Below are 27,990 nucleotides of genomic sequence, written 5' to 3'. Positions count from 1 at the left end.
ACCTCATTCATTCATCTATTGTATGTGATATAGAAGCAGTAATTATTTATGATTCTTATTAAAAAGTTATTATTTGAGTTCTGCTTATACCTAGTTATACAGTCTTTTAATTCAATCTTTGTTTAGTTGAATAAAGCTTAAGGTGACAAATGTCCATTTTGCTCTATACTCTCATCCCTCTTCCGATGTTCAACCGGTTCTGGATCTGGAGCTCTAGTTGCCTCTTCTAGTGAATGAAAAACAATTGATAAAAAATAGCTGTGTTTTATTCCAATAATACTTACGAATCTTGTTCGCGTACAAGTGTTTCTGAATTGCGGTGGCTGGAAGCTCCAAAGTAAGGGCCAGTATAAGGCCCAGAAAATACGCTGTCACCACAATGGTTATTACTTTGGAAAACTGTAACAAGACCAATTAGTTAAGTTGAAGGATTGAAACGAAAATTGAGGAATTCTTTTACCAGGGCCATCTTGCTGTAATATCCCACTTCTCTGGTGCCGAAGAAGACATTTTTCATCATAAATACGTGACACACGTACGCACAATAGGTGAGTCTTCCAAGTGGTACAAAAATTGAGAAGTTCAGGAAACCTTTAATCACCTTGCTATACTCGTAAATTATTCCATACAGCATCATGGCTCCGAGAAAGACCCACATGTTTTTCATTATCGGATAGTAGATGGCCATCCAAATCGAGGGCTTCTCGAAGTTATACAAGTAAAAGATTGAATTGCTCATCAGGCAAAGCACTCCGACCGGTGCGGTGCCATACCAAAGTAATTTCATGTACTGTAATCGAAGAGGTTGAAGTTAGTTTTAATCAAATGGTTCAAACTGGGTACTTACCCAAGATTTGTTTCCGCTGTGCCTGAGCTTTCGTTGTTTGTAGTAGATAATACCCAAAATGACTCCCCCGAAATAGCAGCCCATATTGGTATGAAACGGGATGTACACTAATTGATACATTCTATCGAACCAGTACAGAAATCGTTGATCTCTGCGAAACAAATAAGTTAGTTATAACTACAATGGGCGAATTTCCTGTGTGAAGGCATGTAGGACTAACTGTAATCGATTGATGAAGGCTCCGTCGAAATCACCGAAATATATCACGAGAGCTGGAACAATGTACGTCAAGCTTATCGCGGTTGAAATTATTGCGGTCCTCTGCTTGGGGTATCTGCAAAAGTAGTGAACTTTGAATTCGCGAAGAAATCTGACGTGTGATGGTCATACTTACTTGGTGATAGCAACTACCATGATCAATCCCAGTGTAAACAGTTGATAGTCACAGGCTAGATACCACGCTTGTTGTAAACACTGTAAAGAAACTGGTATAGAAACTCAACAACCTTATAATTAAATTACTTACCGGTTCATCAGAGTTAACATAGTTGTTAACATAGAGCAGGTTAGTCCACCAATTCTTTCTGCAGAAATATTTCTCCGCCTCTGTTCCACGTTTCCACAGTGGACCGTCCTGTAGCTTCGGAAACCACGTAGCATGGAGCAAAATAACGTACGCATATGCAGGAGTCAGTCTGTAGAAATCCCAACAAATAATTGCTATACTTACTAAAAACCACTGTTCTTTGTTGGACGGGTCTTACCTCACGAAACGGTAGAAAACCACTCCCAAAACCACCGTCCACGGAACCGTTTTCATTCGGGAGCAGTTCGTGAAAAAGTGGATACTCAACAGAAATCCACTCATCTCGAAAAACGTCTGTACGATCTGCGATCCGTTGATCATTGCCATCGAAAGGGGATCGTAATACTCTCGCTCGAGGTCATACGGGTTACTGATTGGTGTTACGGTGAATTTGTTGACACAGTGTCCAACTACAACGAGGAAAAACGTAAAGAATCGAAATGTCTGGAAGAACCGCAAATCTTCATTCAGTTGATCCTTGGATCGGCTTATCAGCCGATACCAGTTCCTTTTTATTGAGAAAGAGACGAGAAGCATTGTTGCTGAGAAAAACGTAAAATATTAGTACTCGTTCTTAAAATGAGACTAAATTAGAGATCCTACATCTGCTGGGTATTTCCTGAGTATAGTGTTCATTTTCCTTGCTTTTGTTCATGCGATAGTCAAACCAACTGGATGCGCAAACCAGAAAAATCAGCAGCACCGAAATGGCTATAAAGCTCATATCCAGCAAATCGATGTTGGTTTTTCGTTCGGAACGGGCGCAATACTCAATTTCCGTGTATGCCGTTAGATTGTAAACCTTTTTCAGGATGTAGTTTTCGCAAATATTGATCAGTCTACCGTACTTGCTTTGATCGTGGATTACGTTTTCAAACGCTTGTGATTGAAGAATATACTAGGGAAGAGAATGGTATTGGGATTATTTGTCATGGGGAATCACAGGGCAGACACTCTAGTCTTACCGGGAAATCAATATCAAACTTCTCAACGTACAATTGCTGGAGGGTTTCATTGTCGAGGCTGGCTACTAAGCGGCGACACTGATCGACGCATAAACCTCTGTCCAAATGATCGTGTCGAAAGTGTCTGTAGGTGTCGCTGGTAAAGTCCTGCAATATTGGATCAACAAGTTTTAATGAACATTTTTAACGCATTAATACTTATTTTTTGCGATACATTTTAAAATTTACTCTTCATTTGTCTGAGTTTGAAGATCATACATGTGGTGTTAAGTGTACGATCCGAACGACAGATTAACGACTATAATCACAATTGTCATTATTTGTAAATACTAACCGGCACAATTATCATAATTATTATAAGATCAAACTATATCTCGCGCACACATTATTAAAAGGTTAGCGTAGCAAGAGAAACCAATACTAGCCGTTCAACTTTAGCTGCATTCATTGATGAAAACTTGTTTTATTTATTGGATTATCCCCTATTGTCGCACATAGTTCACTTGATTGCTTGTCATAACAGCCATTTAAGTTACAAAGTAGAACAGAAGTGTTCGTGATGCAATCGCGAAGGTCGCATTTATGCAATTTTTGTGTACCACCGCAGGTTTTTGGGGTTTCTTGAACATTACCTGAATAAATTTCCAAAGCTCGGATTGATTATCCGGTTTGATAACCGAACGAGCCACACAGTATACCGGGTCTGGAGTGTTGTATGCATCCACGCATTGATCGTAGTCATCGTATGCGTAAAGTTTCGGCATCCGGTGGTACTGGTTTACTGGAACGAAATAAAGAACAAATGCAATAAATATAGCTAATGTAATTAGTCGACCTCACTTAATGAGAAGTCAATAAAATTAGTCACTAAGGTTCTATGAATACATTAAAAGTACCAATAATTATAAGTTATAGTACAGTGATCTTCATTTTATACGCCTTTTTATGCATGATAGACATTTATATTGTCGACTGAGTAAAACATTCTGCATGGGTAAGAACTTGTGTAAAACAAGTTGACTGTTCGTATAGAAGTAATGACGGCTTCAACCTGCTTCAATCCAACATGTGTGTTGCAAACATAGAACAGGAAAATTATCAGATGTAAATATAACTTATATGTATATACAGGCGGCATCGCTCTACATCCTGCGTGATGTTTTCACAAAGCGGAGTGCAATTATATTAAAGAAATGGATAGAAAACGAGGCAAACAACTTTGATGGCTTTTCTTTCTTGCAAACCGGTAGCCTTAATCTTAAGATAGAATGATTCAGAACGAACATAAGCTAGATTTTTACGACTAAAACATATTTAATTAGATTTTCACGAGGAAAAGAAACGTATTCGCAAGCGTATTTCGTTTGATTTTTCTGTAACAGTTACTACAATTATTTTGCATTTTTGTGCTGTTGAAGAATTACCTCCAAATTAAACCCCAGAACTAATTCTTGTGGGACAACCGAGAGAAAGAAGGGGTTTAACTTATGCAATCTGGAATCCAGTATGCAAGTATGGGAGTTTTTTTTATCTAGGCTTTAGCGTTTTTTTTTCGATATTTTTTTTACCCTTTTTAATTTTTTTTCAATAACATTTTTTAAAATTATTTTCCTATTTTTAATAGTAATATTGTTACGATGAGTAGGATAAAAGCGAGGGGTAAGACACTTTATAATATTATCCATAAATTAATATATTAGCCCCTATTAGAAACCTATAAATGTATACCTTTATACGGCTTTAAGTTATATTAGGGTGGAAACGGTAAATATATTAAGGTTGAAAAAATATTTATATAAGGAAAAGTAATATATTTTCAACAGTGTCTTGCCCCTTGGATAGAAGCGGTCGTAACGTGATCGCCATCTATACATCGATATAAAAGTCAATGAATATTTGTCCCACAGATGGACCGAGTCGAGAAGTACTTAGGAATCCATCATTAGACAGTGTTCAGGATGGTGAAGAAGACCCAAACGACCCAGCGGCAGGGATGCCACATATAATTCTGTATTTTTTGTTGGAAGAATCTGACAATCTGTATGGCGAGGAAAAATATCTGTGCAAAAATCTGTCCAATGCAAAACAATGAGAGTGAAAGAGATAGAGAGATATATTTCTGACTATATTCCGTCTCTTTCACTCTCATGTGAAATCTCAAAAATCTGTTTAATCTGTGTAATTGGGCGAAAATCTGTATTCTATGCATACAGATTCTGTACAGGCGATTTCTTTCAAATATCTGTTAAACACAGAATAATCTGTGCATGTGGCAACCCTGCCCAGCGGCGGTCAGACAAACGCAGAAAAACTGAACCAATGAGAACCGAGCCAATGGAAAGAAAAGGCAAAGAAAGTTGAGGTTTCCATCTGGTTTGCAACAAAACAATGAAAGGAGCCAACTTTCACGTCTCGACAATATCACTGAACCGGAACGACAAATAAAACACAGTTGCCAAAATCCGCGCTAGGAAGCTGTACTGAGAATGGTTGGTGAAACTGTAGATGCATCTTGATAGACGACAAGACTTACATCAAGGCGGATACAAAGTTAGTTACAAAAGCCGCGTTTCTAAGTAGGTAAAGAAGAAGTTGGTAGACAAATTCGCCAAAAATTGTTTGGCTTGGCAGGCCATCCGTGGGTGCGGCAAGATGAAACAGCAGTACTTCACGACTGATATCACCAATGGTCAAATTTACCAGAACGAGGGCCCCCAGAAGCACATACTGCCATTTCTGTGGAGTCACAAAGGCGAGACGTTGTTTTGACCAGATTTGGCATCCTGCGACTACGCACGCCCGGTGTTAGACTGATAGAGAGATAAGGTTTTTTCTGTACTAAAAGACATCAACCCTGCGAACTTTACCCGATTGAGAAGTTTTGGGCCATTATGAAGGCCAAACTTCGTAAGATTACAAGTTATTAGAGAACAAGCTGGTTTTAAAGAATAGGTATGTAAAAGTATCTAAAGACGTCGGTCTCATCATTGACAAAATCCTGATTTTTGGCCATCCGACTAGTTTCGTTTATCTCACTCTTTTTGAGAGCAACCTTTACATATTACCATACTTCTGATACTTGCCGTATCAAGAATTTCTCTCCACTGTACTTGGTCCAGGGCTACTCGTCGAAAATTCGTTGCGCGTCTCACGCAAGCTGGCTTCAACCTGGTCGAGTCACCTAGCACGTTGGGCCCCTCCATTTCTGGTGGCGGTGAAGTTCTTGTAGAAAACAGATTCCATTGCACAGTGGCCCAGTATCGTTGCTACGTGGCTGGCCCACCGTAGTCTTCCAACTTTCGCCAGGTATACGATGGAAATCTCCCCAAGTAGTTCCTGCAACTAGTGTTTCATACACCTACATCCGTCTGTACTCCGCCAAAAATGGTCCGCAACATTTTTCGTTCAAATAGCACAAGTGCACGTGTGTTTTCCGTAAGCAAAGTTACTATCTCAAGTCCGTAGAGGACTTCCACTTTGATTAGCGTTTTGTACATCTATAGCTATGTGTGGCGGCGTATGCTTCTTAATCGAAGCGTCTTGTGGAGAAAAAAGTGGACTTTCAACTTGAATTTCCTTACACGTATTATTGCCAGCGGCGACCAGAGATCCTAAATATACGAATTCATCAATCACTTCCAGTTGGGAGGCAAACGCAGCTTTCTCTGGACCCTCTTCCTACCACGTATTTATCGTTGATCCTTCCTACCACGTTGATATCGTTGATTGCTAGTTGGCTTGAAAATTCCTTACTATGATGTACCACCTACGGCAACAGGAGCGGTGCCGCAGTCGTGCAGGTCTCATCAAATAATTGCTCGCTTGTTGCTGCTGGTTCAGTTGGCCGTCCCGGAAGGTACCAAAGCAGCTAACAAATATACCAGCTTCAAGTAAATGTGTTCGGTCAAGCGTCAAAATGCATAAAACCATGGGTTTAATAAAATGAAATAGTTTCAGTAACATCTTTTGCATATTCATATAAGAATTTGTTCATTTTTAAAAGAACGGTTTTCGATAATTGATGAAACTTAGGAAACTTGGAACTAGGTTTTTTTTAGCAACACAAATCTATCCATCACCAATGCTACAGTAATACGTAGCGTAATTTTTCTTTGGCAGTAAAAGGTGAACGGCTCACTTTGCTCTTTTGTTCAGACTGAAATTGAATTTCTTCAACGTAGATAATGGAATGACGGACCACGAAAAATAGGCGGAACCGATTCTTGTCGCTTGCTTTGTTACATAACACGAGGTAAGCTAGCGAACGGCATTATTTAAACGCTAGCTCAGCTTCTGCCAACATCTTACTGGCATGTCTGGACACGACAAAGTCACGTTCGAGTCGTGCGCGTCTGCAGTTCCCGGTCAGTCGTATTCATCGGCTGCTGAGGACAGGATACTATTGAAGCTGGAGCTGGCTGCCGTGATGGAATAATTAACTGCGAAAGTGCTGCTCACGACTACAAAAAGACCAGAATTATCCCATGTCGCTTGCAGCTGGCCACCTGGACTGGTATTTCATCGTTACTCATGACTACACACAAACGGCTTTGTCGATCGCATAGCTGCTGTGGCTTTTCGGTTGGTTCGTTGCAACAAGCCGTGCCTGGTTTGCGGTTATCGGTACTACAATTTACCGAAAAGAAAATTACGTTAAGTGCGTTAGCGCAAGTTTATTGCAAGCTGAAGTTATGATAATCAAACAATCGGTTCTTTTAAGGAGCACGCAACAATTGAAGAGTTTATTATACTTTCTTGTCAAGTTAATACGATAATAAGACAGGCAATGAGGGAAAAGTTGAATTTTTCGCCGTTGCCGACGACCAAAAATGGCGGGGATAAGTTTTCTGGTCACGGACGACATTTTCTGCCACTTCCAAAACCTCTGCAGCTTGTAAATCAGTGTTCTTCTTTTGTAAGCCGCAGAAAAGTTTTGTGTAAAATTTTCAGTTTTTTGAAAACTAGTGCGTACTGTGTACCGATTACCAGAGGAAAAGTACTATTCAACGTAGAAACAGATCATGAAAATTGATTTACTGTTTGGTTTAGTGTGACTGATTCGTTTTAATAAAATAGATTCAAAATAACTCCTAAGTCTGTTGAGGATTAAACGTACACAATGTTACTACTTTGATGAACGTTACGTAGAACGCATGAAGAATCGTAGTATTACATACATGGATACATCCTACTATCGCTACAAAGAGACTTACGTACTCCTACGTCACCCATGCGGTCGTGTCTTGTGCACAACTGCTCATGGTCTCATCACTACGACCAGTATCGTTGATACATTGTGATAAAAGTATCGTTGATCTATTCTGATCATTCCCTTGCCGCAGCCCTCTGCGCAATTAGAATGGACTCGAGCGTGCCCCCGAAACGCGCACGGAGCACATGACTCGCTCCAGGGTAGCTTTGATCAGTCGCGTCAGTTTGTCCGGAAAAGCGTACTCGTGCATTATCTGTCATAGCTGTTCACGTTCAACTGTATCGTATGCTGCTCTGAAATCCATATGAAAATATGATGCGTGTGCACGTTGTACTCCCGACATTTCTGGAGGATTTGTCTGAAAGTGAAAATTTCATCCTTAGTAGCATGGACCCCCATAAAGTCCACCTGGTACTACCCTACGACTTCTCTTGCTATTGAAGATAGACGACGTAACATATCTGGGAGAGCACCTTTTAGACGGCGCACAGAGGAGTAACTAGGGCAAAAAGCTGGTCAAAATAAGAAAAACATTTTTTTCGGTTTTCACATATAATATATATTTTTTGTATGCTCAAATAGATGCTGCACAAGGTACTCTTAGTCAAAACACGTAGAAACATACCTGTAAGTTTTGGCAGGTGTACAAACATTGACAATATTTGAAACATTTTTTTTAAATCATCAAGCATCAGGAAAGGGATTCCATCAGAAGCAAACAAAAAGATTAACAAAGGATTTTTATCAAAACATAGGTTCATCATAAGTAATTCTAACTGGTTTGTAGGAAGAAAATTTCAAATTTTGAAAATATGACTTGTTTTAAATAGTTTTGTCAAACAACTATTTTTTGCAATTTTGTGCTTTTTCAATGGTAAAAAAGTTATCAAATCTTGCAGAATCTGGTCATATATTCTATGAAAGAATGAATCTTTGTGGTATTCTGAACAAATCGGTACGTAAAGCTCATCCGGAAACGTCCGGACAGGCATTTGCGACCCTTTTGAAAATTGTATGTTTCACATTGTTTTGAAGGAAATATCGACCATTCGCATCTAGTTGCGTACTATCTTTTGTGTAATTCACCTTGAATACAATGGGCACACTAGTTATACTACATGTCTAGGGATTATGAGGTCTGTTCTCCAGAGATGTCACTATTTGAATCAACATTCCCATTCAAAATTCGCTGACAAAAATAGTAGGAAAAATGTTAGTTGGGTGACGGTAAAGTATGTAATAGTATGTGTGGCGCGATTGTTATTTGATAAATTGCATAAAAGAGGCTATATATCACAGAGAAGACATCTGCGTTGATTTAGTGTCGAAGAATTAGCACAGAGAACAGACATCCATTCAGGAACAAATTTTTCGGGAATTCTTGGATAAAATTTCGAATTAAAATCACCTAATATGCTAGCGTCACCACCACTCAACTAAATGATTCTTTTGATTTGCACACTGACAACCTTTGGCTCCTCTGGCGCTAGTATCTATGGACTATAAGCGTTATGCTAGCGCCAGATGCTAGCTGTTGTGAGTTTAGTGTAGAATTTTATACGCCTTTAGCGACATCATCACTATAGTTTCCCAACTAATTTGACATTAGTTTTATCCAAGTGGCCCTTTCGCTTGGATGTCTGTTCTCTGTGGAATTAGTCTACTCCACTATCAACAATTTCACATCATTGTTTTATATGAATCAGAGACAAACAAGAACTCATTGATTTGCTCATGCATTTGTAGGTTTTGGAGAATTGCAGCCTTCTAGTGACTAGAAGAAAAGCATAATCTGCACTGATAAGTGAATTGAAATGACTTGTAATGGCACCAGTTTGTTACAAAACTAACTATTTTTACGTTTCATTTCATATTCGAGCCAAATATTACTTAATACGTAAGAAAATCATTTTGGCCAGCTTTTTGCCCTAGTTACTCCTCTGTGCGGCGTTGACCAGCGTAATCCCCCGGTAATTACAGAAATTAAGCCGATGGCCCCTTTTGTAGATGGGACAGACTGCACCTTCCATCCACTCCTCCGGTAGTTTCTTTTCCTCTCAAATCCTTGAAATTAGAAATCCGTGAAAAAGTACCGTTGCTAGCAGTTCTTGGCCTTTTTTGTAGAGTTCTACCAGTAGAATTTCTCGCCGGATTTCTTCGAGATCGGGAACCAGCACGCTGTTGTTGTTTGATAGGCACTACGTTAACTTCTGTCGTTGCGTCTCCTTCTGCTGTGTCACCGTTGAGATGCTCATCGAAGAACTGCTTCCACCGTTGCGTTAGGTGACGATTCTGTTTTGGACGCTGCTGTCGATAAACCTGAGGTGTCGAAGAAAATACTAAACAGTAAGAGTTTCTGTTCACTTAGCGGCTGCTTGCTGGAGTCTTGACCGGGGATAGGTGGCACTCGAATTTTCATTTGGTTGGCGTAGAACCGTATGCAACGACGACCATCAGTCCAAACGTTGTACATTACTCATCCTTTTTTTCTAAGAATCATGCATGGTTGAATATCTCCAAAGGCGAGTGACCGCTTGGGGCTGACCAGCTTGGTGTGCTTCGATATGCCAGCATCAACACGTCGATTGCTTCTTCTATCGAACTTCTTCCTTAGTGAAGCCTTTGGTACATCCTTTTCAGAGTGTCCATGAAATGCTTCTCCTATACATCAGGCTGTTGATGAACGGTGATGTGACGTTTGTGGAAAACTTTTGGCCATCTCCAGTAGCAGTCCACAGTAAGTAGGTAGTATTTGCCATAGTGCACGTGGACGCGTGAACTTAAACCAGAGTACTTCTGCCGGGTGGAATTACTGGTAATTTCGTGGTCAACAATAGAGCTCATCGCAGGACTTGTGCTGCTGGGTCGAGATAAGAAGCCTGTCGCCGAACAAAGCGCTGGCCTGAACCGGGGCCAAGAATACGTGTCGGTTGTGTCGGTTGTCGGAGCTCATGGTCACCTGTACCTTTTGCTGTACCATTGTAAAATGGATAGGCAACACCTTGAAGGTTTCAAACGCCACTGACCTAACCTTATTTTCCTTGATGAGGCTTGAAAGAACGTCTGCATTATTAAAATTGCGCCATGGTGGTGCTGGAGCTGTTTGACGAAGTACACTGGTATTCCATTCTAGCTTCCGTAAATGCTTCTATTTTTATAGCGGTAGTCTTTCTAACAGACGAAAAGAATGGTAGAAGAAAGTAATGAAACAAAGGTGTTGATAGTTTCTCCAGGGCATTGTACAAGACGTGAAGGAGAAAGTGCGGAAATTAGGTACAGTGGAGTCATTGAAGCAACGGTTATTAAGTTTGTATAACGTTTCTCTTTATCCAAGCTGGGGGATCCGCGGAGCCAATATCAACCGGTTTTAAACCAAACTTTTTTCCCAGACCCTGTATATCGCAGATACTGATGAAGCTTTGAACCAGAGCGGTCTGCGGGGGAAAAGTTGGGTTTCAATGCAGTTATAATTGACCCAAAGTGAGCTTGGTTCTATCCGCGGATCCCTTAGCTTAGGTAAAGAGGAACGTAATACAAATTTGATAACCGTTACTCAGCGTCATTTATAATGGTTCAGACATCTGCTCTGTCTATTCCGTAAATGCACGGTATACTTCATTGGAGGAGGCATGCTACGGCGAGGATTATACCAAGTCCTTCCCTCTCTTTTTTGCTGTAGGTTCGAACATGTGTAAATCTTGATCGCCTCAAGTCACACTCTATGTTGGTCGAGAGGAAGCCCAAATAATTTGTGGCCAAAGGTACGAACTAACACTTTTTAAGTCGAACGGTGAAACCGAATTCTTGAACACGGTTGTAATAAACCATGACCGTTTGTTTGAATGCTTTTATACAGTCTCTCCAGCAACCTAGATGCCATCGATGAAAACGGAAGTGTGCTTGAGGCAGTCAATATGGTTCCTATCAGTTGTTTTAATGCTCTCGGGGTCGCAGAGAATATTGGTACTGCTGAAGTACGTTGTCGCAAATCCGTAGGATAGCGTTGGCTTCACGAATAACTACGAGCCACGCAACAAACAATACAGTGGATTTTGGTTAGGCTTGAGCTCTTACTTGGCAATTGGTTTGGTGCTGTAACCCACGGACGGATTCTGATAGAGAATGGAGCCATACCACATAGATGCATTGAAACTTTGAATAAAAGCTGCAAGATATAAACATTTATAGGCTGCGAAAAAACATTCAAAATCTGATGTCATTGCTAGCTATAGGACGTGTAATGCTAAACGACCGTAGTTCAGTTTTTAGCATAGCATTGGTCGAGTATCTACGCACCAACCGGCCCTTTGGCTTGGTATCTGCATTATGGTACTTATAGAATCGGTAGAATGAAGTGCAAACTTATGTCCATTGCATTTGTGGATATTTTTGGGTAGGTCTGCTAGAGACCGCAATTGATTGTACATATAAATTCTGAACAAAAATTGTTGTATTGAGTGGTCAGATTTTTTACGCAAGAAAGTGACATTGGGCCTTTTACATTTGAATTACCCGAATTCGCACCTGATTCGATCTAATTTTGGATTTACCCGTTGACAAATTTATAACTAAGCTTATAAATTAAGTTGATTAAAAAAAAGCATTCCTCAGTTCTGATAAGTACATATTTGGACTTTAAATCAGGACTTGAATCATCCTATTTTATGCATTAGTTTCACGCCTATCTATAGATATCGTCCGTACGTACCGTTCAATGATCATTGGAACCGGTTATGCAGCAGCTGACGAGCTGGAAGTATTCATCAGCATTGCTCAGTACCTACATTTGAAGATGTTTACTGGTCTGTACGCTTGAAACTGACAGAACGCATATCGGGTCGAGATTCCAACATGATCTGACCGTTGAATACGTGAGTGATTTTCACTATCGTGATAATAAGGAAATACTACAGGCGACACCGGAATACGTTTATTGAGATTATAAAAAAATCTGCTATTACGGACTTGATTAATGGATATGCAGTGATTCGTTCAGCTCAAAAAGATGCTATCGAATAAAAGATTCTTTCTCTACAGTTGCGGTCATATTCTTTCACATTTCGTTATTGAATTATTTTTTTTAATGTGCTTGGGTGTTAAGTTCAAGATTGTAAAGTTTACTAAATAATTGCCGTTGGGTTATTGCTGATCTTTCATTGAGATTATCACAATGGAAAAGTAAAAGAGAGGTTAATGTCCTTACAATCCATACAATGCATAAGTCTTCATGTTTGTTGATGGTTACTTGGGGTTTAAATACTACACATTTGCTTTGCGTATTTATTCAAACTATAATCGTAGTATGAAAAAGGCTTCTCAAACAGGAAAAAATCTTTTACCTTTTATCAGGGAGAACGAACAAATGTGCCAGTTTTATTACTTGTAGAAGAATGTAGGCTGTTACTTATATGTGCACACTTGTCATCGTCCAAGTAATATTTTGTTCCATCTAATGCGTTGTAAAGTAAACTTTAGATCACATTTTTTTAGGCCTTTGTTTGTTTTATATATCAAAAGAAAGATTTTTGCTCAGGGAGCAAATCATCAATTTTGAACGACGATCTTACCGCGGGCAGATAGGTAACCTGCTTTTACCGTTCAAGATTAATCAGTTGCAAACTCTAATGCATTCTAATGTCTCAGATGGGACAGCATCGATTTATACAATACAGCCCTAGGGGACACCGGTATTTGCGCAGTAACTGCGACAGTGGCTCATACAGTAGAACTAGGCGTTCCGGTGTTCGAATTCCCAACGAACGCCAGTAGGGTAGTAACGAAAATATTGATTTGATATTGTTTTAAGTAAATCCATATTAAATAGCTAGGATCAAAGTTTATTATCACTCGAAATTTTATTTTAGATTTTTGTCAAACAATCGTAGACTGAAAATGATTATGTACCTTACGTGATTAATCTACATGCTGTTTCACATTCAACATTGTTAACGGGGGTTTCGACCAATTCTGGGGGAATATGTCTTATACGCCAAGCGTAAAAAACTGAGTAACAGTTCACTTTCGTATTTCAACGATGCCGAAAACAATTCTTACTTGGTTTGTGTAAATCTGGCGGATAAGACCATTTAAAAATTGATAATTATTGGTGGGCTCACTCAAGTATAGTAGTTACTATTATTCCCATCGTGGAAGGAAATTCTATTCAGTATTGTCTATGCCCGGCTTTGGTTAATTGATTCTTCATTTACAATTTGAATTGCCGGCTCGTAATCAACAGTGTTCGATTGATTATCATCATAAAAGGTGGTGTCACACTTACGGATACTACTATTAGTAACAGGCACAAAAACGCGAGTTTTCAATATGAGATGATTTATTATAGCACATTCATTCCGAGCGTTTCCAAGTAACGATTTGGGTTTTATTACCCACTTATGATGGCTTTTAGAGCTAAAATTAGTCATAAGGGTTGCAATAAGAGTACAATAAAACTAACATTGTTTGTTGAGTTCAATACAATTGTACTTTGTACAGCTGTTATAGGTGCCGTGATTGAAACCATTAATGCTAAATGTGTGAACTGCTAAAGTGAACGATTTTACCGATTATGCCTATATGCTATTAGTTCTTAATAAAATAGACTGATTCGAGAATACGTAAGACTACATGACAAAGATGGACAATAAATTAGTATATTTATTTGTTTTTTTGTTCGCATAGCATACCAATCCATGAAAAAAACCCCTTGATATGACGCAAATACAGCCGCCTAGTTAGCTTCGAGGTACGATGCTGGTCTAATAAGTCAGTCGTCGTCTGTTCGAAACTGGGCTGGGCGGTACTGCTAGAGTCAGTAGGATGCGTTTCACTAGCCGCCGTAATTATCCTGTAGTCTAAACCCGCTGCGGAGTCTGGCGATAAAGAAGGGTCAACTCTTTAAAGACGTTTATACTCAAGGCTTTGCTTTTTTATGACGCAAATACGCCCACATCATATAAATATATACTTATAGGTATTTCAGCAAAACATAATCGACTGCTACTCATTAAGTCGGGTTTATTTTAGGATCTGCCAGACAGGACTGCTTTAGTTTTGATTCATTGAGCTATTATCATCCATTTGGAAACTGGGATAGGCGCTATCAATTTACATATTTTCATTCCGCTTACGCTATCCCGACGTAAATTGAAAGATGAGCCACTACTGAGGCACGGGACTCGAACCTCCTCCACTGCACCGCTGCTAACAAATCCAGTTCCATCCGAATGCCCCTATAGGGATGAACACTAGAGTGATTTGTGCTAAACCTGTTCTGAGCGGTAGCGTTTGTCTGAAACGTTCCACAGAGAAGCGTGTTCTAACTTGGTCATATCACAGTGATCACGAGTAAAATTTATTAACGTATTTTGGTCTGTCTTCTCCGGTGGGTGAAGATCAATGACATACATCTTCTTTGAGTGGGATTTTCCGGAAATTTGTCCCGTCGCCATGACTTGCAGAAGTGGTGAAATTCTAGTATCAACCAACAGACGTATAAATTTCTCTTCTGATGAAAGGAAGATGCGTGAGCAGAACACCGATCAATAACGGTTCGATGATTCAGAGTTAGTGATGCTGGAAGCTAGGTGCGTGTTTCTTTTTATCGATACATGTTGTATTACAGAAATTATTTTTTACATGTATTACAGAAGTGATTGCTAATATTTTAGAGCAGGATCGATAGATGTGATAATGTTTTATCTTATTTTATCATATCATTTAATTCGTTCTTGAGGTAGAATCTCGATTAGGAAACAATAACAAAATCATATAAATTCTTGCACGGAATCCTTACTGCCTTTCCAAATTTTTTACTCTATTGAGTGTAATACTTTTATCAAGAACAAAGAATGGGTTTAATTTCAATAACGAGGAATAAAGAACTGTAACAAGGAAAACACACACAAGGTTTCACACATTTTTTGCATGCCACCCAGAAGCCTGAGTTAGTTTTCGAATATTTGTAGCAATTTAAAGTGACGTGACACAGATTGCAACACAAATCAATTTGCCAAATGAGCACTACGTGGTCGCGATTACTAATTGGCATATTTTTTTGCTTATTAATTATTCTAAGCATGAAATCAACGAACACAAAAGTGACAATGCTAGAGTGGAACAAAAACAAAACAAGATTAGATGAATATTTAAAAAAATATATATGTAAGATGTTTGCTACCCCGGAAAAAATACAAAATCAGCTATATAAATTACAATTCTCTATTGGATATTGTGTGGTGTGGGCGGGTGCATAGTGATCACAGGTCATGTTGATGTCATCTCAAAGAGTTTATTCTAGAATGCTTACCAATAATATGTCGACTAAAAACTGATCCTCTGGGATTAAAAATTTTAGTATAGATAGTTTAGCGCCGATTGTCCGGTTTAGCTGAAACTTTGTTAAGAACACATTCAATATTTACAAACACCATGTTGAACACAGGTGTTTTTCATTTTGCATCGAAGTGCTACGGTACGTGGCACGCATGGTTAATCAATTATTATTTATATTTGAAGTTTTGCTTTTAATTCCAATCAGTTGTTTACGTTTTGGCGTGTACTATTTCTGACTAGAGCAATTCTCTCATTCGGTTTGTTTTCAAAACATTCTTGTTCGCGATGCACCGTGAATTTAACTAAATTATGATTTCAATCCTGTTATCTATTACTAGTGCTGAGTAATAATACCGATTTACAGAAATATGTTTGGTCTATCACACACCGTCTGTAGACTGACTGTAGGTTCAGAGTTTTGTTTTATCTTGATAGAAAACCTCAACACAGTTACTCTTGTGTCGTTGGGAAAATAGTGAGTGGAAATCATTTCAATCCTAGTGTCAAAGCCCGCGGCTGAATATACGTTGGCAGATTGTTGTCATGTGAAACTATCTTCCGAAGTGGATTCTGAAACCTCGAGATTCATTTGAGATATCACACAGCAGTGGCACAGGTTCGAACAACAGTGTGGCACAGAGTATAGCAAACCAGCTAACGTATCGTAGATATCGTAGCTAAGGAAATACAGTAATTTTCCGATTTTGTCAGCTCCCGATTTTGTGTGTATTTTTACTATTTGTACAACTTTGTAAAATAAGAAAAAGTCGTACAACAACTACAAAAACAGCTAAAGCATAAGCATAAGCATAGGCATAGGATACTCAACAACTGCAAATACAGCTAAATTAGAAAAACTAATTTTAACGATTTTTCATTTATCAGAAATAGGATTTTTCTATCTTTGCTGAATAGATATAAGGTTACTGTCTTCAGCAAAATTTCTTGTAATAATATGCTGTAAAACTTTGTAGAACACATCAATGCGTTATAATGAAACTGAAGAAAAATAAATTTTTTATTGCACTCTTAGGGGGATTGGACATTTAATTTTAAGAAACTCTTCCAAAGCTTCCATAAACCTAAAACCAAGTTTTCCCGCTCAAAGCTAATGCGCACCAAAACACGTTCTGGACCAGTGTGCTGTGCCCGGTTCATTAAGCTTTCGGTTGACCAATTAAGGGTTAATTTTTAGTAGAAGTCTTCGATATTGCAAGGTCAGAGAAAAAGAAGAAGAAAAGAAGGCTGAAAAAATAAAATTTTGTCTTCTTTTTTTTTCTCTGGCTGTGTTTCGTTTACAAAGCTCAAAAGTTATAAAAGACTTTGCCAAGCTATTACCAACAAAACAAAAAAAAGTTTGTTCCAATACGTTGTGTAGTTTCTGAGAAAAAGGTACATAAAGTTGAAAATCGTGGTTTTCCAGGAGCGCAGCGGTGTTTTATTCCGCCGAAGTTGTTCCACGCGCTGTCTGTCACGCTGAGGACCCGGGTTTAAATCCCAATCCCGCAGAAGGCACGAAGGTGACTATAATCGAATAAAAAAAATCCACATTCCCTAGCAGCACATTTTTGACACTTTTAGTTGAAGAAACTTATTTACGACTGAAATTGGTTTTAAATCAGTTGCCACAACTGTTTTATGACAACTGTTGTTAGTAGGGTTCCTTGAGTTGTGATGTAGTAATAAATTGCATTATTACAGCAATTCGCCTTAAATGCTACTTAAAAACTATTTTGGCAAAACATACTGCTACTTTACAGCTAATCCTCTTATAGTGCTGACAATGCTTGTTTACAGTTGATTACCGACAAGAAGAATTTGAATAGAATTGCGGATGTCAAAATAATGCGAATAGCCTGCCAAAAAGCTAATAAACAACAACGTGCATTTTATAGCAAGATATGCTAATAAGCAGCTGATTTACTGCTTATGTTATGCTTATTGGTTACCTGGGATGCCTCATAAAATGAAACTTGGAATTTTTATAGGGGAGATGCATTAGCCTTCGCCCCACAGGTAAAAGTTGCTTTTATTATATATCTCAACCTTTAGACACAATACTATTGGGGAAAAATGTACTCAAACTGTTTCATTATTCAATTATTCTTGACTAATATGATTCTATGTACAATATTTCAATTAATTTTATACCGATTTCACTTTAAACTTTGGATAATTTTGAAAAATTCATCAAAATTAAAGTGGCGAAATAAGGTATCCATTTTTAGTCATGGATCCAAATTTCGTCACTTGATTTTTTTTAACCCGTTTTCGTTGTATGGTCTCTAGTTATGTCATTTATTTTATAAAATTGTAGAAATTAGAACAAAAACAATAAAAAAAAGTAAGTTCGATGTCTATATATCGATCATTTATGTTGAACATTACAGTTTCCCTAACGGTACAAAGTTTCGAAAGTGGATTAAGAGTTTTAATACTTCATCAGTTGGATTTCAGTGACATTGATTTCACGAAATTCCTTGCTATTCAATGCTAAAGGGACGACAAATGAATTATTGTTGTGGAATCTTCGGGAATACAAAACACGTTTTTAAAATTAAACGAAGTGTTTCACAGGGAAAATCGTGTTTGAATAAAGTGTAATTAAAGTCGGCGAAGTTTGTAACAGAAAATTTAATGGCGATTTTGTGTGATTAGGGGGAAGTCCTGTATGGCCGGACACTGGCAATTTCTCAAAAACAAAAAATGATAAAAATATTTGAAAAGAATGGAACCATAGTACTTAAACGGTATTATTGTCCCATTCTTTCTCAATATTTTTATCATTCTTTATTTTAAATAAATCTCTAGTGTCCGGATATAGAGGCCTGTCCGGCCATATAGGACTTCCCCCTAATTCAATTTGACAATTTGACAGAAAATATTAGGAGAAAGTTATGCTTAAGTAGATTCAAGGTGCTTTGATTCTGAATATTTTTAATTTATGAATTGTCTTAACCCTTTAAGGTCTACATCATTTTTCGCATCGAAAAATTCACTAAAATGGTATTTTAAAAACTTTTATATCTCTCAATATTTTTTCACCAAATTTGGGGGATGTCCCAAAAATCTTTCTATTTTCACATTATATCTATAGATAATGGTCATATGTCTTATGGCCCGGAATTATTCCGGAGTTCCTTGGGAACCGTGACATGGCTTTTTTAGATAAAGTTGCCAAATATTTAATTTTTTTTTGAATCTGTTGTTGCAAAAAAAAACTTTGTTTCATAATTTTGATTATTTTTGTAATTTTTAGATAGGCTTTACGTTGCGAAAACGCAACGCTAGGAAGTAACGATATTCAAAATTTGTAACGGGAACGTTTGTTTTCGTTCGTTCGCTGCCGTGTTTCATTTGATGTCGTTGCTTTTTAGTAAACAAATGAATGTAAATCTTATCTTTCGCTTATTTAAAATATTCCGGAAACATTATAAAAGTTTACATAACATAGAATTCGCAACTTCAAACACTGATGGTAGATGGAGAAGCCGTTGTGATAAGAGCGTAATAAAATTGTTAAAGTACCTTTGCCTCCGAAATATCTGGAGGAATTGAGTGATGACAATGACAGTTTCATGGACCCAAATTTAATGTTACAACCTTTCCGGAACGTGTTAGTAGGCATTTAATCATCTGCGACGACATGCATTTAGCATTCAAACTGCATACTATGCGTCTAGTGCAAAGATGGTCTCCAACCCAAATGTTTCAATATCTATCATAAAACATAACTTGTAATACTCTAAGTAGTTCATTTAATCTTTATTAATACTCAAAATCACAAAAAAAATCCCAAATTTGATTTAACAGTAAAAAAGTATGAAGCATTTATATGCATAATAATGAAGGTATGCAAAAACGGTATACCCTTAATGCCCAGCATCGCAACGTAGCGTTGCGGGACACAGAGTCAAAATTAAAAATACATGTCAGCGGCTTTTTCTTAGTTGACCTAAAATAGAATTTTCCTGAAAGTTTCAAGGTCCAGAAATTCTCAAAATAATTAAATTTGAATATTTCTATGTAAAAACGGCTTACAACTAGGGCTGTCGGTATTGGGCGCTTTTGGTAAAAACCGGTATTATTGGCGTAAAAAATACCGGTAATACCGGTAAAATACCGGTATTGGCAGATTATTCGAAATCAATAGAAATATTGATGTTTTTCAGTAAATCTTTTTATTTTGAAACATTAGCTTCAGTATTGTTGCTTAGCAAAATAGAATTGAAGCAGATATAATACATTTAGCGATTTAATACCCTTACTATAGAATGAATTTTATTGCCAACACTTCCAACAATTGAAAAAACTTCCGCTTTCATGTCTAGCGAACGGCTCTAAGCACATCACGAACTTTCCTTTTATTTCTTCAAATTTATAGTAGGGAGACCCGCCTTTAATTATTTACAAAATATCTTGTATTGTTGCTTCCTGCATAATTAATGCCCCGATCTCCTACAGCCCCTCAAAAATTTTTTCTCCATCCCCAAACCGGAACTCCTGCATAACGTCATCCTCTTCATCATCGTTCACAAATACATTCTCTTCCTAGGGGTCGGTCACTCGGCACAGCCGTTTTTATGTTAGGCGACTTGAAACGAGCCGAACTGTGCCGATGCTGTACCGAAAGTGCCGAACTGCAAGATTTGTTAAATTCGTTATAATCTGATAGTTCTGGCAACCGTGCGAGATGATTTTGACAACTGGCCGTGCTCCCATTTCATATGTAAAATTGAACCGGATGTGTGTAAAACCCTATAAATGTTATATAAAGCTTTAGAGGTGTGCCGCTTGATATCGCTGAAGTGCCGCGGCATAATGTGCTGAGTGTCCGGCCCCTTGTTCTCTTCTCTGTTATCAATCCCACTATTCCAAGATAGTGGGATGCAGATTTCATCTCCTTGTGTGCAAATTCTTTCCTGGCAGATCCTTTGTTGGCAAGAAGCAAGAATTTCAAAGGGGAGTGACAAAAACTTTAAATATGATTTGCAATGGCCTAATTTGTACAGTGATAGATTACAATGCAAGTTGTGATATGTTCAAAAATAAACTGTGACTGTTAATTTGCAGTTTGCGATTAGTGATTAGCGAAATTTTCTCGATTATCAAGCAAATTAAATTGGTTAGCGAATTAGCGGTGCCCAACACTGCAATTTAGTGACGTTTCTGGGCCCTGATCTTGTTTCCTAAATTCGTTATTTGAGAGCTTCGAATAATTTGGTGGCTTTTGAATATCAAGTTGTTCAAAAATAAATTGAAACGCGACGTCTGGCTTATACAATGAAACATTTTTACACCAAATTTACTCTACTGTGCCCTAAACGTGTTCAAGAGCTAAAATAATTTGACCCACAATTGCACTCTCTTCATTGTTAGTAGTCGAAGAATCTCGTCGGCATTAACACCAAGTTGTTTTTCTAAGAGTTTTATAATCTTTTGTAAGATTTAGTTCTTATTCGAATAAGGAGTTGGAAAAAACAAGCAGATTAGAAAATACCGGAAATACCGGTTTTTTGCCTTTTCAAAACCGGTATTTCGGTATCCAAAAATTGGCCGGTATTACCGGTTTCGGTACTACCGGTACTACCGGTTAGACAGCCCTACTTACAACGCGTCTTTCCGCATGAGGGCGAAAATTAGTACATACGGGAGACCAAAATTGAATATAGGAGGACGAAGATTATATCATGTCTGAAGATTTTAAATGCCCAATTCTAATAATAAAACGTAGCTGTATAAGGATAAAAATCATAAATTCTTGTAGAAAAACCGTTAAATGGTAACATAAATTTAAAAAAATCCAAACTAAGCTAGCTAAACTCTCAGAGTTAATTAGAAATTAGGTTCTAGGGGGCGAAATATAATAGGTTTACCCTATTTTGCAAGAAAAAAATTTGTCCACGGAAACATTTTCTATATCCCTCCCTCTATTCCGTGGACAAGCGTTGTCATTTTGGAGCTCTCCATCCTCCCCTAATTAAACTGGCCATGTGGTACATGGATGGCAGCTAACTGCGTTTCGTCTAACGTTATGGACAATATCAAAAAATGCCAGAGTTCAATATTTTGAAGTATGGATGTCAACAAGATTGGGTGCCAGAGTGTGAAACAAATTGTGCAATGAATGTACCGCAATTGTGAGGCAACGAGGTGAACTGTGTAAGACATCGTTCCTTAGATGGTGCCTAGCACAATGTTCTCAGCGACTTTCCTCTTGTTATGAGGTCTGTTTTTGTCTGAAATGACAAGCGACTGCAATTCCTGCCAGATGACGAACCTGATCTGACAAAAACTGCCAAATGCTTCGGTTAAAGTGTTTCTGTCAACGTTTGGCAGCATCGCTAGGCTTTGGCGAATAAATAATTGACCTGTTCTACGACTTACAGGAAGGTAGGGGATCATTCCAAGAAATTTGAAAACTCGAGTGCTCCGAAAAGTAGATAATTTTTTAGCACAAATAAGTTAGCAAGTTCTCGTTTTTATCACGCCTTGTTCTGCTCTGAAATCACTATTCACTTCTATAACTTAATTACTTGCTTTGTTCCTTTTTATTTCACTGAAGACTATCGTTACACTATTTAAAAAATAAGCAGCAAACTGTGTTTTAAATCAGATAAGGTTTTGAGGAAACAAAGATTTTAATCAAGTTTTGTTAGGTTTCGTTTCGTTATTGTTTGTTAAATTAAAACAATTTGTTTTGCATTATGATGCAGTATAAATATGTGATAAGTGATGCCTAAACATTCAAACAAAACAGTATTAGAAGAAGAAGAAGAATTGGCTGAAACGTTTATAATGGTGTTTACACAATGTTCGAAAAATCGACTGAAGCGCATAACAAGGTCAGATAGAAAGCGTAACAATTAACTGGTGGCGTAATCCCTCCAAACGCACTTGCGTAAATTGAGTTGTGTAAGAAAGCTGAAGGACCGGATATCACACTATACAGATGCCTGAAGGCAGACAACCTCTAACTAAATCGAACTGTTTTCCATTTGCAAATGAAGAAGCACACAATATGAAGCAGGCCATAAGACACAGTTAAAATTATTGTGGTTTATTGTACGCGTAAATTTCGTAGAGGGCGCCTCAGAGTAAAGGCGACTTCAACATTCAGTAAAATACGCAGCCCTGCTTCAGACGGAAAAGGGCTGCGGCTGCGCATATAACTGCAGCAAGAAAAGACGATTGTCCCTGCCGTACCTTAAAAGCGTTTCTGAGGACAGCTCAGTATCCGAAAGCGGATGCCAATGTAAAGATTCTGGCGAATGCTGCACTTTTCATGAGAAGAATCGCGAAGAATTGTGGTATGTCTGATTTTACGCTAAGGAAAATTGTAAAAGAATATTGCGAGGCGAAATCTCAAAAAATATAACAGAATAGGATGATGTTTCTTAAGATAACTCTCGGATTTTTTTATGATTGTTCAATTTTTTTGCACTTGGAAGTCAAAAACGACAAAATAGCCCTGGGTGAATTATGTAAAAGTCAAACAAGCAGCTAGTAGGGAAATTCGCCCTGAACCATCTTTAATTCGACACAGTGTGAATGCCAACGACGAATTCTACCGAAAGTTCAAGCAAAAGACAAATCTAACTGCTATGTCAGTTTGAGATTTATACGAAGGCTTCTTTAAGGCAAGTCTTAACAGTCTTGGATACTACATCCAATAACAATCACAAGAGTCCCAGTCTACCCAAATATTTATTCTCAAAATATTTCCAAAATTCTCCTTCCTGTTCAATCCATTCCCAATGAATCACTGGCATCATTTAACATCTCGTCTTTGATCATACTGTAGATGATCTTTCATTTGAATCTTGGTTCGAACCTATAGGTTAGTTAATGATACAAGGAAATCAAGGTGATTTTCTGAGACAAAGACTGAATTATCTGTGCCGGAAATTGGTTAATGCAAACTTCTCTCAAGCCTTTAAAGCCGAATCCAGAGCTGCATCAGCAATGACTGTAGCCTATCATCACCTTCGTAACAAGCGTGATAGTTCTATTGTACTTAATCATTTAAAAGCTGCACTCACTGGCCAGACATTAATTCGAAAGTAATCGGTCACAAGAACTTTGCCAATTTTTACCGTGTAGATATCGATTAAAATACGTTTAGTTGAAAATCACAGAATTTCTAAAAAACTGTTGCAAAATTTTGTGTCTTAGCGTTTTTCTCATTTCTCATTTCTTCTAAGATTATGGAGACAATAACCCATTTACTATTTAAAATGAATATCACAACTACGGAAAAAAACATTCGTTACAAAGTGTCCATCATAAACTTTGTGAAAGTGAAACCAATATGGCATCTCAAGATCAAACGCATAATTCCATTCTATAATTGCACAAAAGTGGGTATTTTAAATGTCTTGGTGACATTTTAATGAGGACATCAAACTTGAATTTGAACTATTCCATTCACGTGTTCGATTGTTTCATCATCAACTGCAGCAACTGGGCTACTGTCATTCACTATCGTTCCATTTTACCAACACTCAACGTTAATTGTTGGTAGAAATTCATGCTATCATCTCAGTGAGTGGAAATTTCCCTTCAAATGCGTTATGGATTGATCGAGATTCTTCAATACAGTATCATCACCGAAAAGATTGATGTCACAGGAAGGTGGCACTCATCTCCAGTCATTATTGAATATAATTAATAGATGAATGAGCCGCTTTCTTGGAGCACACTCTGATTGTTTCCTCTGGAGTAGAGACTGAATCATCAAAAATAGTGTTTCGTTGCACAAGTAGTGCTCAAACTTATTTTGAAGTTTCTGGCTTCGCTTTATAGTTTGGTAATATCAATCAATCTTTTCAAAAGTATGTTTGGAACCAAAATACTGCAAATAAATTATAACGAATAAGTTTGTGACTATTTTTTGTTAGTTCTTCCAACTCCAGGTTGCTAATTACAGATGAATCCAGGTTCCAATTCCAGGTGAATCGTGAATGAATCCTGATTAGAGCTAATTGGCTGTTTTTTATGAGGGTCATTAACCAATTGAATAGATTGATCAGCTGCTAAACGCTGTCGATAAAATAATCAATGAACTTAGATGTGATTCTTTGTCTACATTGCATTTCAGTGTAGTTAAATGTTGTTAATGACTTTTCTAATGAGAATTTTCTATAAGCTATTCCTGTTATCAATTTCCAGTAGCACAACTCGATTTTTATGTGTCGCTCTAATGGCTACCTGATGCATGCACAACGTTTAAAAGGTGATAATATGATATCCCCATTTACAAATTCTATAAGCCAATAATATAATCTCACAGTAATCTATAAATGATCTGTTGTCACATTCATTCGTCTTGAAATAAAATCTGACTTGATAAAAATACACCTCAATGTTCTGTGAGACACAATTTAGCTGGAACGCGTGCTATAATGTGATTACGTTCTTACAAGTTGTTGAGCTTCCCCTCTATCCCTACTAAAGGTTGCGCGCAATTAAAAATTAATTAGCTTATCGTGAACAAAATCACAAAATTTCTCATTTTTTGTGTTTTATTGTCAGTTTTCTGTCAGCATTGAAATAGAAACTAACTAATCGTTGCTTGAATTTCATCAACAAAAACACATTTTGCGTATTTTATCATACTTGGGAATCATGTATATTTCACTGTGGTATGTATTAGATAAACACAGGACAAGGTTCTCGTCATTTATAGTTAGGTTGCCGTATGTAGTTTTCTCAGTTTAGAGTAATTTCCTTTCACATACTCTCATGATTATCGCTTCATCTACGCTACGTACGATCACAACGCATTCAACATTACGCGCGCCACAGCTATATCGCATATATTAAAAAGAAAAACAGTAAAGAATAAAAGCTTGAAAAGCGTCACAATAATACACTGTTCGTAAATGTACAAGGACAGGGCAAAATAAACAGGACTGTAGAAGCATATATTAATTAATTCACTTGGATGTGTGTGCAGGATAAAACTTTCTATTCTAATTATTCTTCCTATGGATGTTTTGAATATTAAAATTAAAGCAGAAAGGTATGATCGTCCAATGATTACAATCGTAAGCCAGCTAATTTAAAATATAATTCTATGTAAACTCTTGGTACAAAAAAGAAAGTATTTCATCCGATTATTCATTTTTTTGAAGTTAATGTTGGCAATTGACCAAAAAAGTGACGAATAAATTTAAATAACACTAATAAAATAATAGCAAAGTTAGCACATTTTTGTAACCAACAATCATATTCAATTCACATCTTTAATTAATATTCAATTCATGTGATTTAGATAGCAGATATCGAATGTAAATAAATTACTATTCACTCACAGTCAATGAACGATTCTCCCCGCACTGTGCAGCCCGCTAGGAAGACCACCAGCGAAGAAAAAATCAAACAATTTCGATTGGCATTCATCTTCACACACAGCAAACAGCCTATGTTGAACAATAAGTTTGGCACCTAATTTTTGCACTATTTCTGTAACTGCGGGAACTGTGTTCCAGGTCCTAGCCGAAAAGCTCGCCCACCACGTAATATTGTGCTGCTGCTGCTGCTTTTCCCGACTAGATAATTTCTTCTTCCGTTCGCAACGAGAATCCGCGAGTAACTGTCGCGTGAAGTAACTTTTTCTTTCCCGTCAAGTCCCGGCCGTATTCGCGCGCGCCACAATTCTGATATTGTTACAATGCCGCGCCGCTTCGTTGTGCGCAATTTGCTCTGTTCTGTCTGTACCTGTGCAACAGGTACGGGTATGTTGCTCAGCCTGTCGTCTCGTCCGTATATTGCAATGCGGTATCTTAACGTAACTACACTATGTGCGAAATAGATGATCCGACAGGTTTGCCGCTGCACCACCTATGTCTCCCTCCGTTGAAGATGGAAGATCAATCCGGTACGTTGTTCCCGATAGGAAGCTAGATATTTATGTATGTCACACGCGGTGGCAAACTTCGGTGAGTAATTTCTGATGTAAGCAAGTGGTTCTTTTTATAAGACAGTGATTTTTTAACAATTATTTACATTTATTCTTTATTTACAATTGCAACACAAATGTTTGGTGAAATTACTTGCGGCAGAGAGCGTAGAAAACCGTCCGTCTCCATAAAATAATGAACCACCAAAAATATTCAATTTCATATTTTAATCAACAGATGCATACATACATGAAATAAAATCTAAAAACTTGGTTTCCAATGTTCCGTTTTTAGAACTTGGCCCTTCTGATTTTCATTCGACAGACTTCGCAACCAGCCGTTAGAGTACAGCACAATTGCAGGGCTAGTGCCATGACCCAGCATCTCCCAGTTGAGGACTAGTTTAGTAGGTTAGCGTCGTACTTCGAGGTGAACTGGGAGGCCTACTAAACACTTTACTCTTTGGCTCTTATTTTAGCTTTTCAGCTTTTCAACATTTTGATTTGTTATCACCATTTAGTCTCTTTTTTATTGGCTAATGGGTATTTGATTCATTTTTGATTTTGTAACTTTTATAGCTTTTTCATTTGTATCTTTTTTGGTTATCGTAATTTTTTTGATTTTTTAGCTTTTAACCACAGACAAACAGACGAGTCACTCGCGTTCATTTAATCGTCCATTGAAAATTTGTCATTTGTCAAAAAAGCACGTTTCGCAACATGGCCACACCGCGGCGCTCGAGTGTTCCTTCGCGTTTTCAGTATGAAACCATACAAATGTAAAAACCCTACAGTATAAAACCCTGCAAATGCAAGCTACTCCGCAACATGCTTAACAGAGGGTGCTAGTGTGCAAGCAAAATGTGTAAGACGATTGTTTTTAAAGAATTTTCTTCTATGTGTCACGTCAGATCGTCAGTGTTTTTGCTTTTATATTCTTTAACCATTTGGCTCTTTAAATTTTTAAAAGTTTGACTTTCAGCCACTTGATTCATTGACCCTTTGATTCTTTATTTTGTGACTTTCTGTCTGTTCAATTTTTTAACATCTGTTCTTCGTAACTTTTTGACTTTTTAATTTTCTAATTCGGTTACTTCTGTTCGCATTTTTTGTGACTTGTTCACTTTTTGACCTTATATATCC

At 37.7% G+C, this 27,990-nt stretch overlaps 1 protein-coding gene across 2 annotated transcripts; it reads right to left on the bottom strand.

Annotated features, from left to right (window-relative positions):
• Positions 1 to 5: 5 nt before the first annotated feature.
• Positions 6 to 26,512, bottom strand: LOC128736916 (nose resistant to fluoxetine protein 6-like). Of its 2 annotated transcripts, none has more exons than XM_053831425.1 (12): positions 26,261 to 26,512; positions 3,031 to 3,179; positions 2,399 to 2,545; positions 2,037 to 2,331; positions 1,612 to 1,975; positions 1,374 to 1,542; positions 1,242 to 1,321; positions 1,068 to 1,181; positions 848 to 998; positions 461 to 790; positions 285 to 399; positions 6 to 226 (listed from the first exon to the last, which is right to left on the bottom strand). In XM_053831425.1, the coding sequence occupies exons 1-12, from the start codon at positions 26,346 to 26,348 to the stop codon at positions 138 to 140; spliced, it is 2,091 nt and encodes a 696-aa protein (XP_053687400.1). In that variant the 5' UTR covers positions 26,349 to 26,512; the 3' UTR covers positions 6 to 137. The 2 variants fall into 2 exon arrangements, with proteins under 2 accessions (XP_053687400.1, XP_053687401.1); XM_053831426.1 differs by having other exon boundaries at positions 6 to 223.
• Positions 26,513 to 27,990: the final 1,478 nt, after the last annotated feature.

The sequence above is a fragment of the Sabethes cyaneus genome, chromosome 2, assembly GCF_943734655.1.
Source record: "Sabethes cyaneus chromosome 2, idSabCyanKW18_F2, whole genome shotgun sequence".
NCBI lineage: Eukaryota > Metazoa > Arthropoda > Insecta > Diptera > Culicidae > Sabethes > Sabethes cyaneus.
This window is presented reverse-complemented; position numbering and strand designations above follow the sequence as displayed.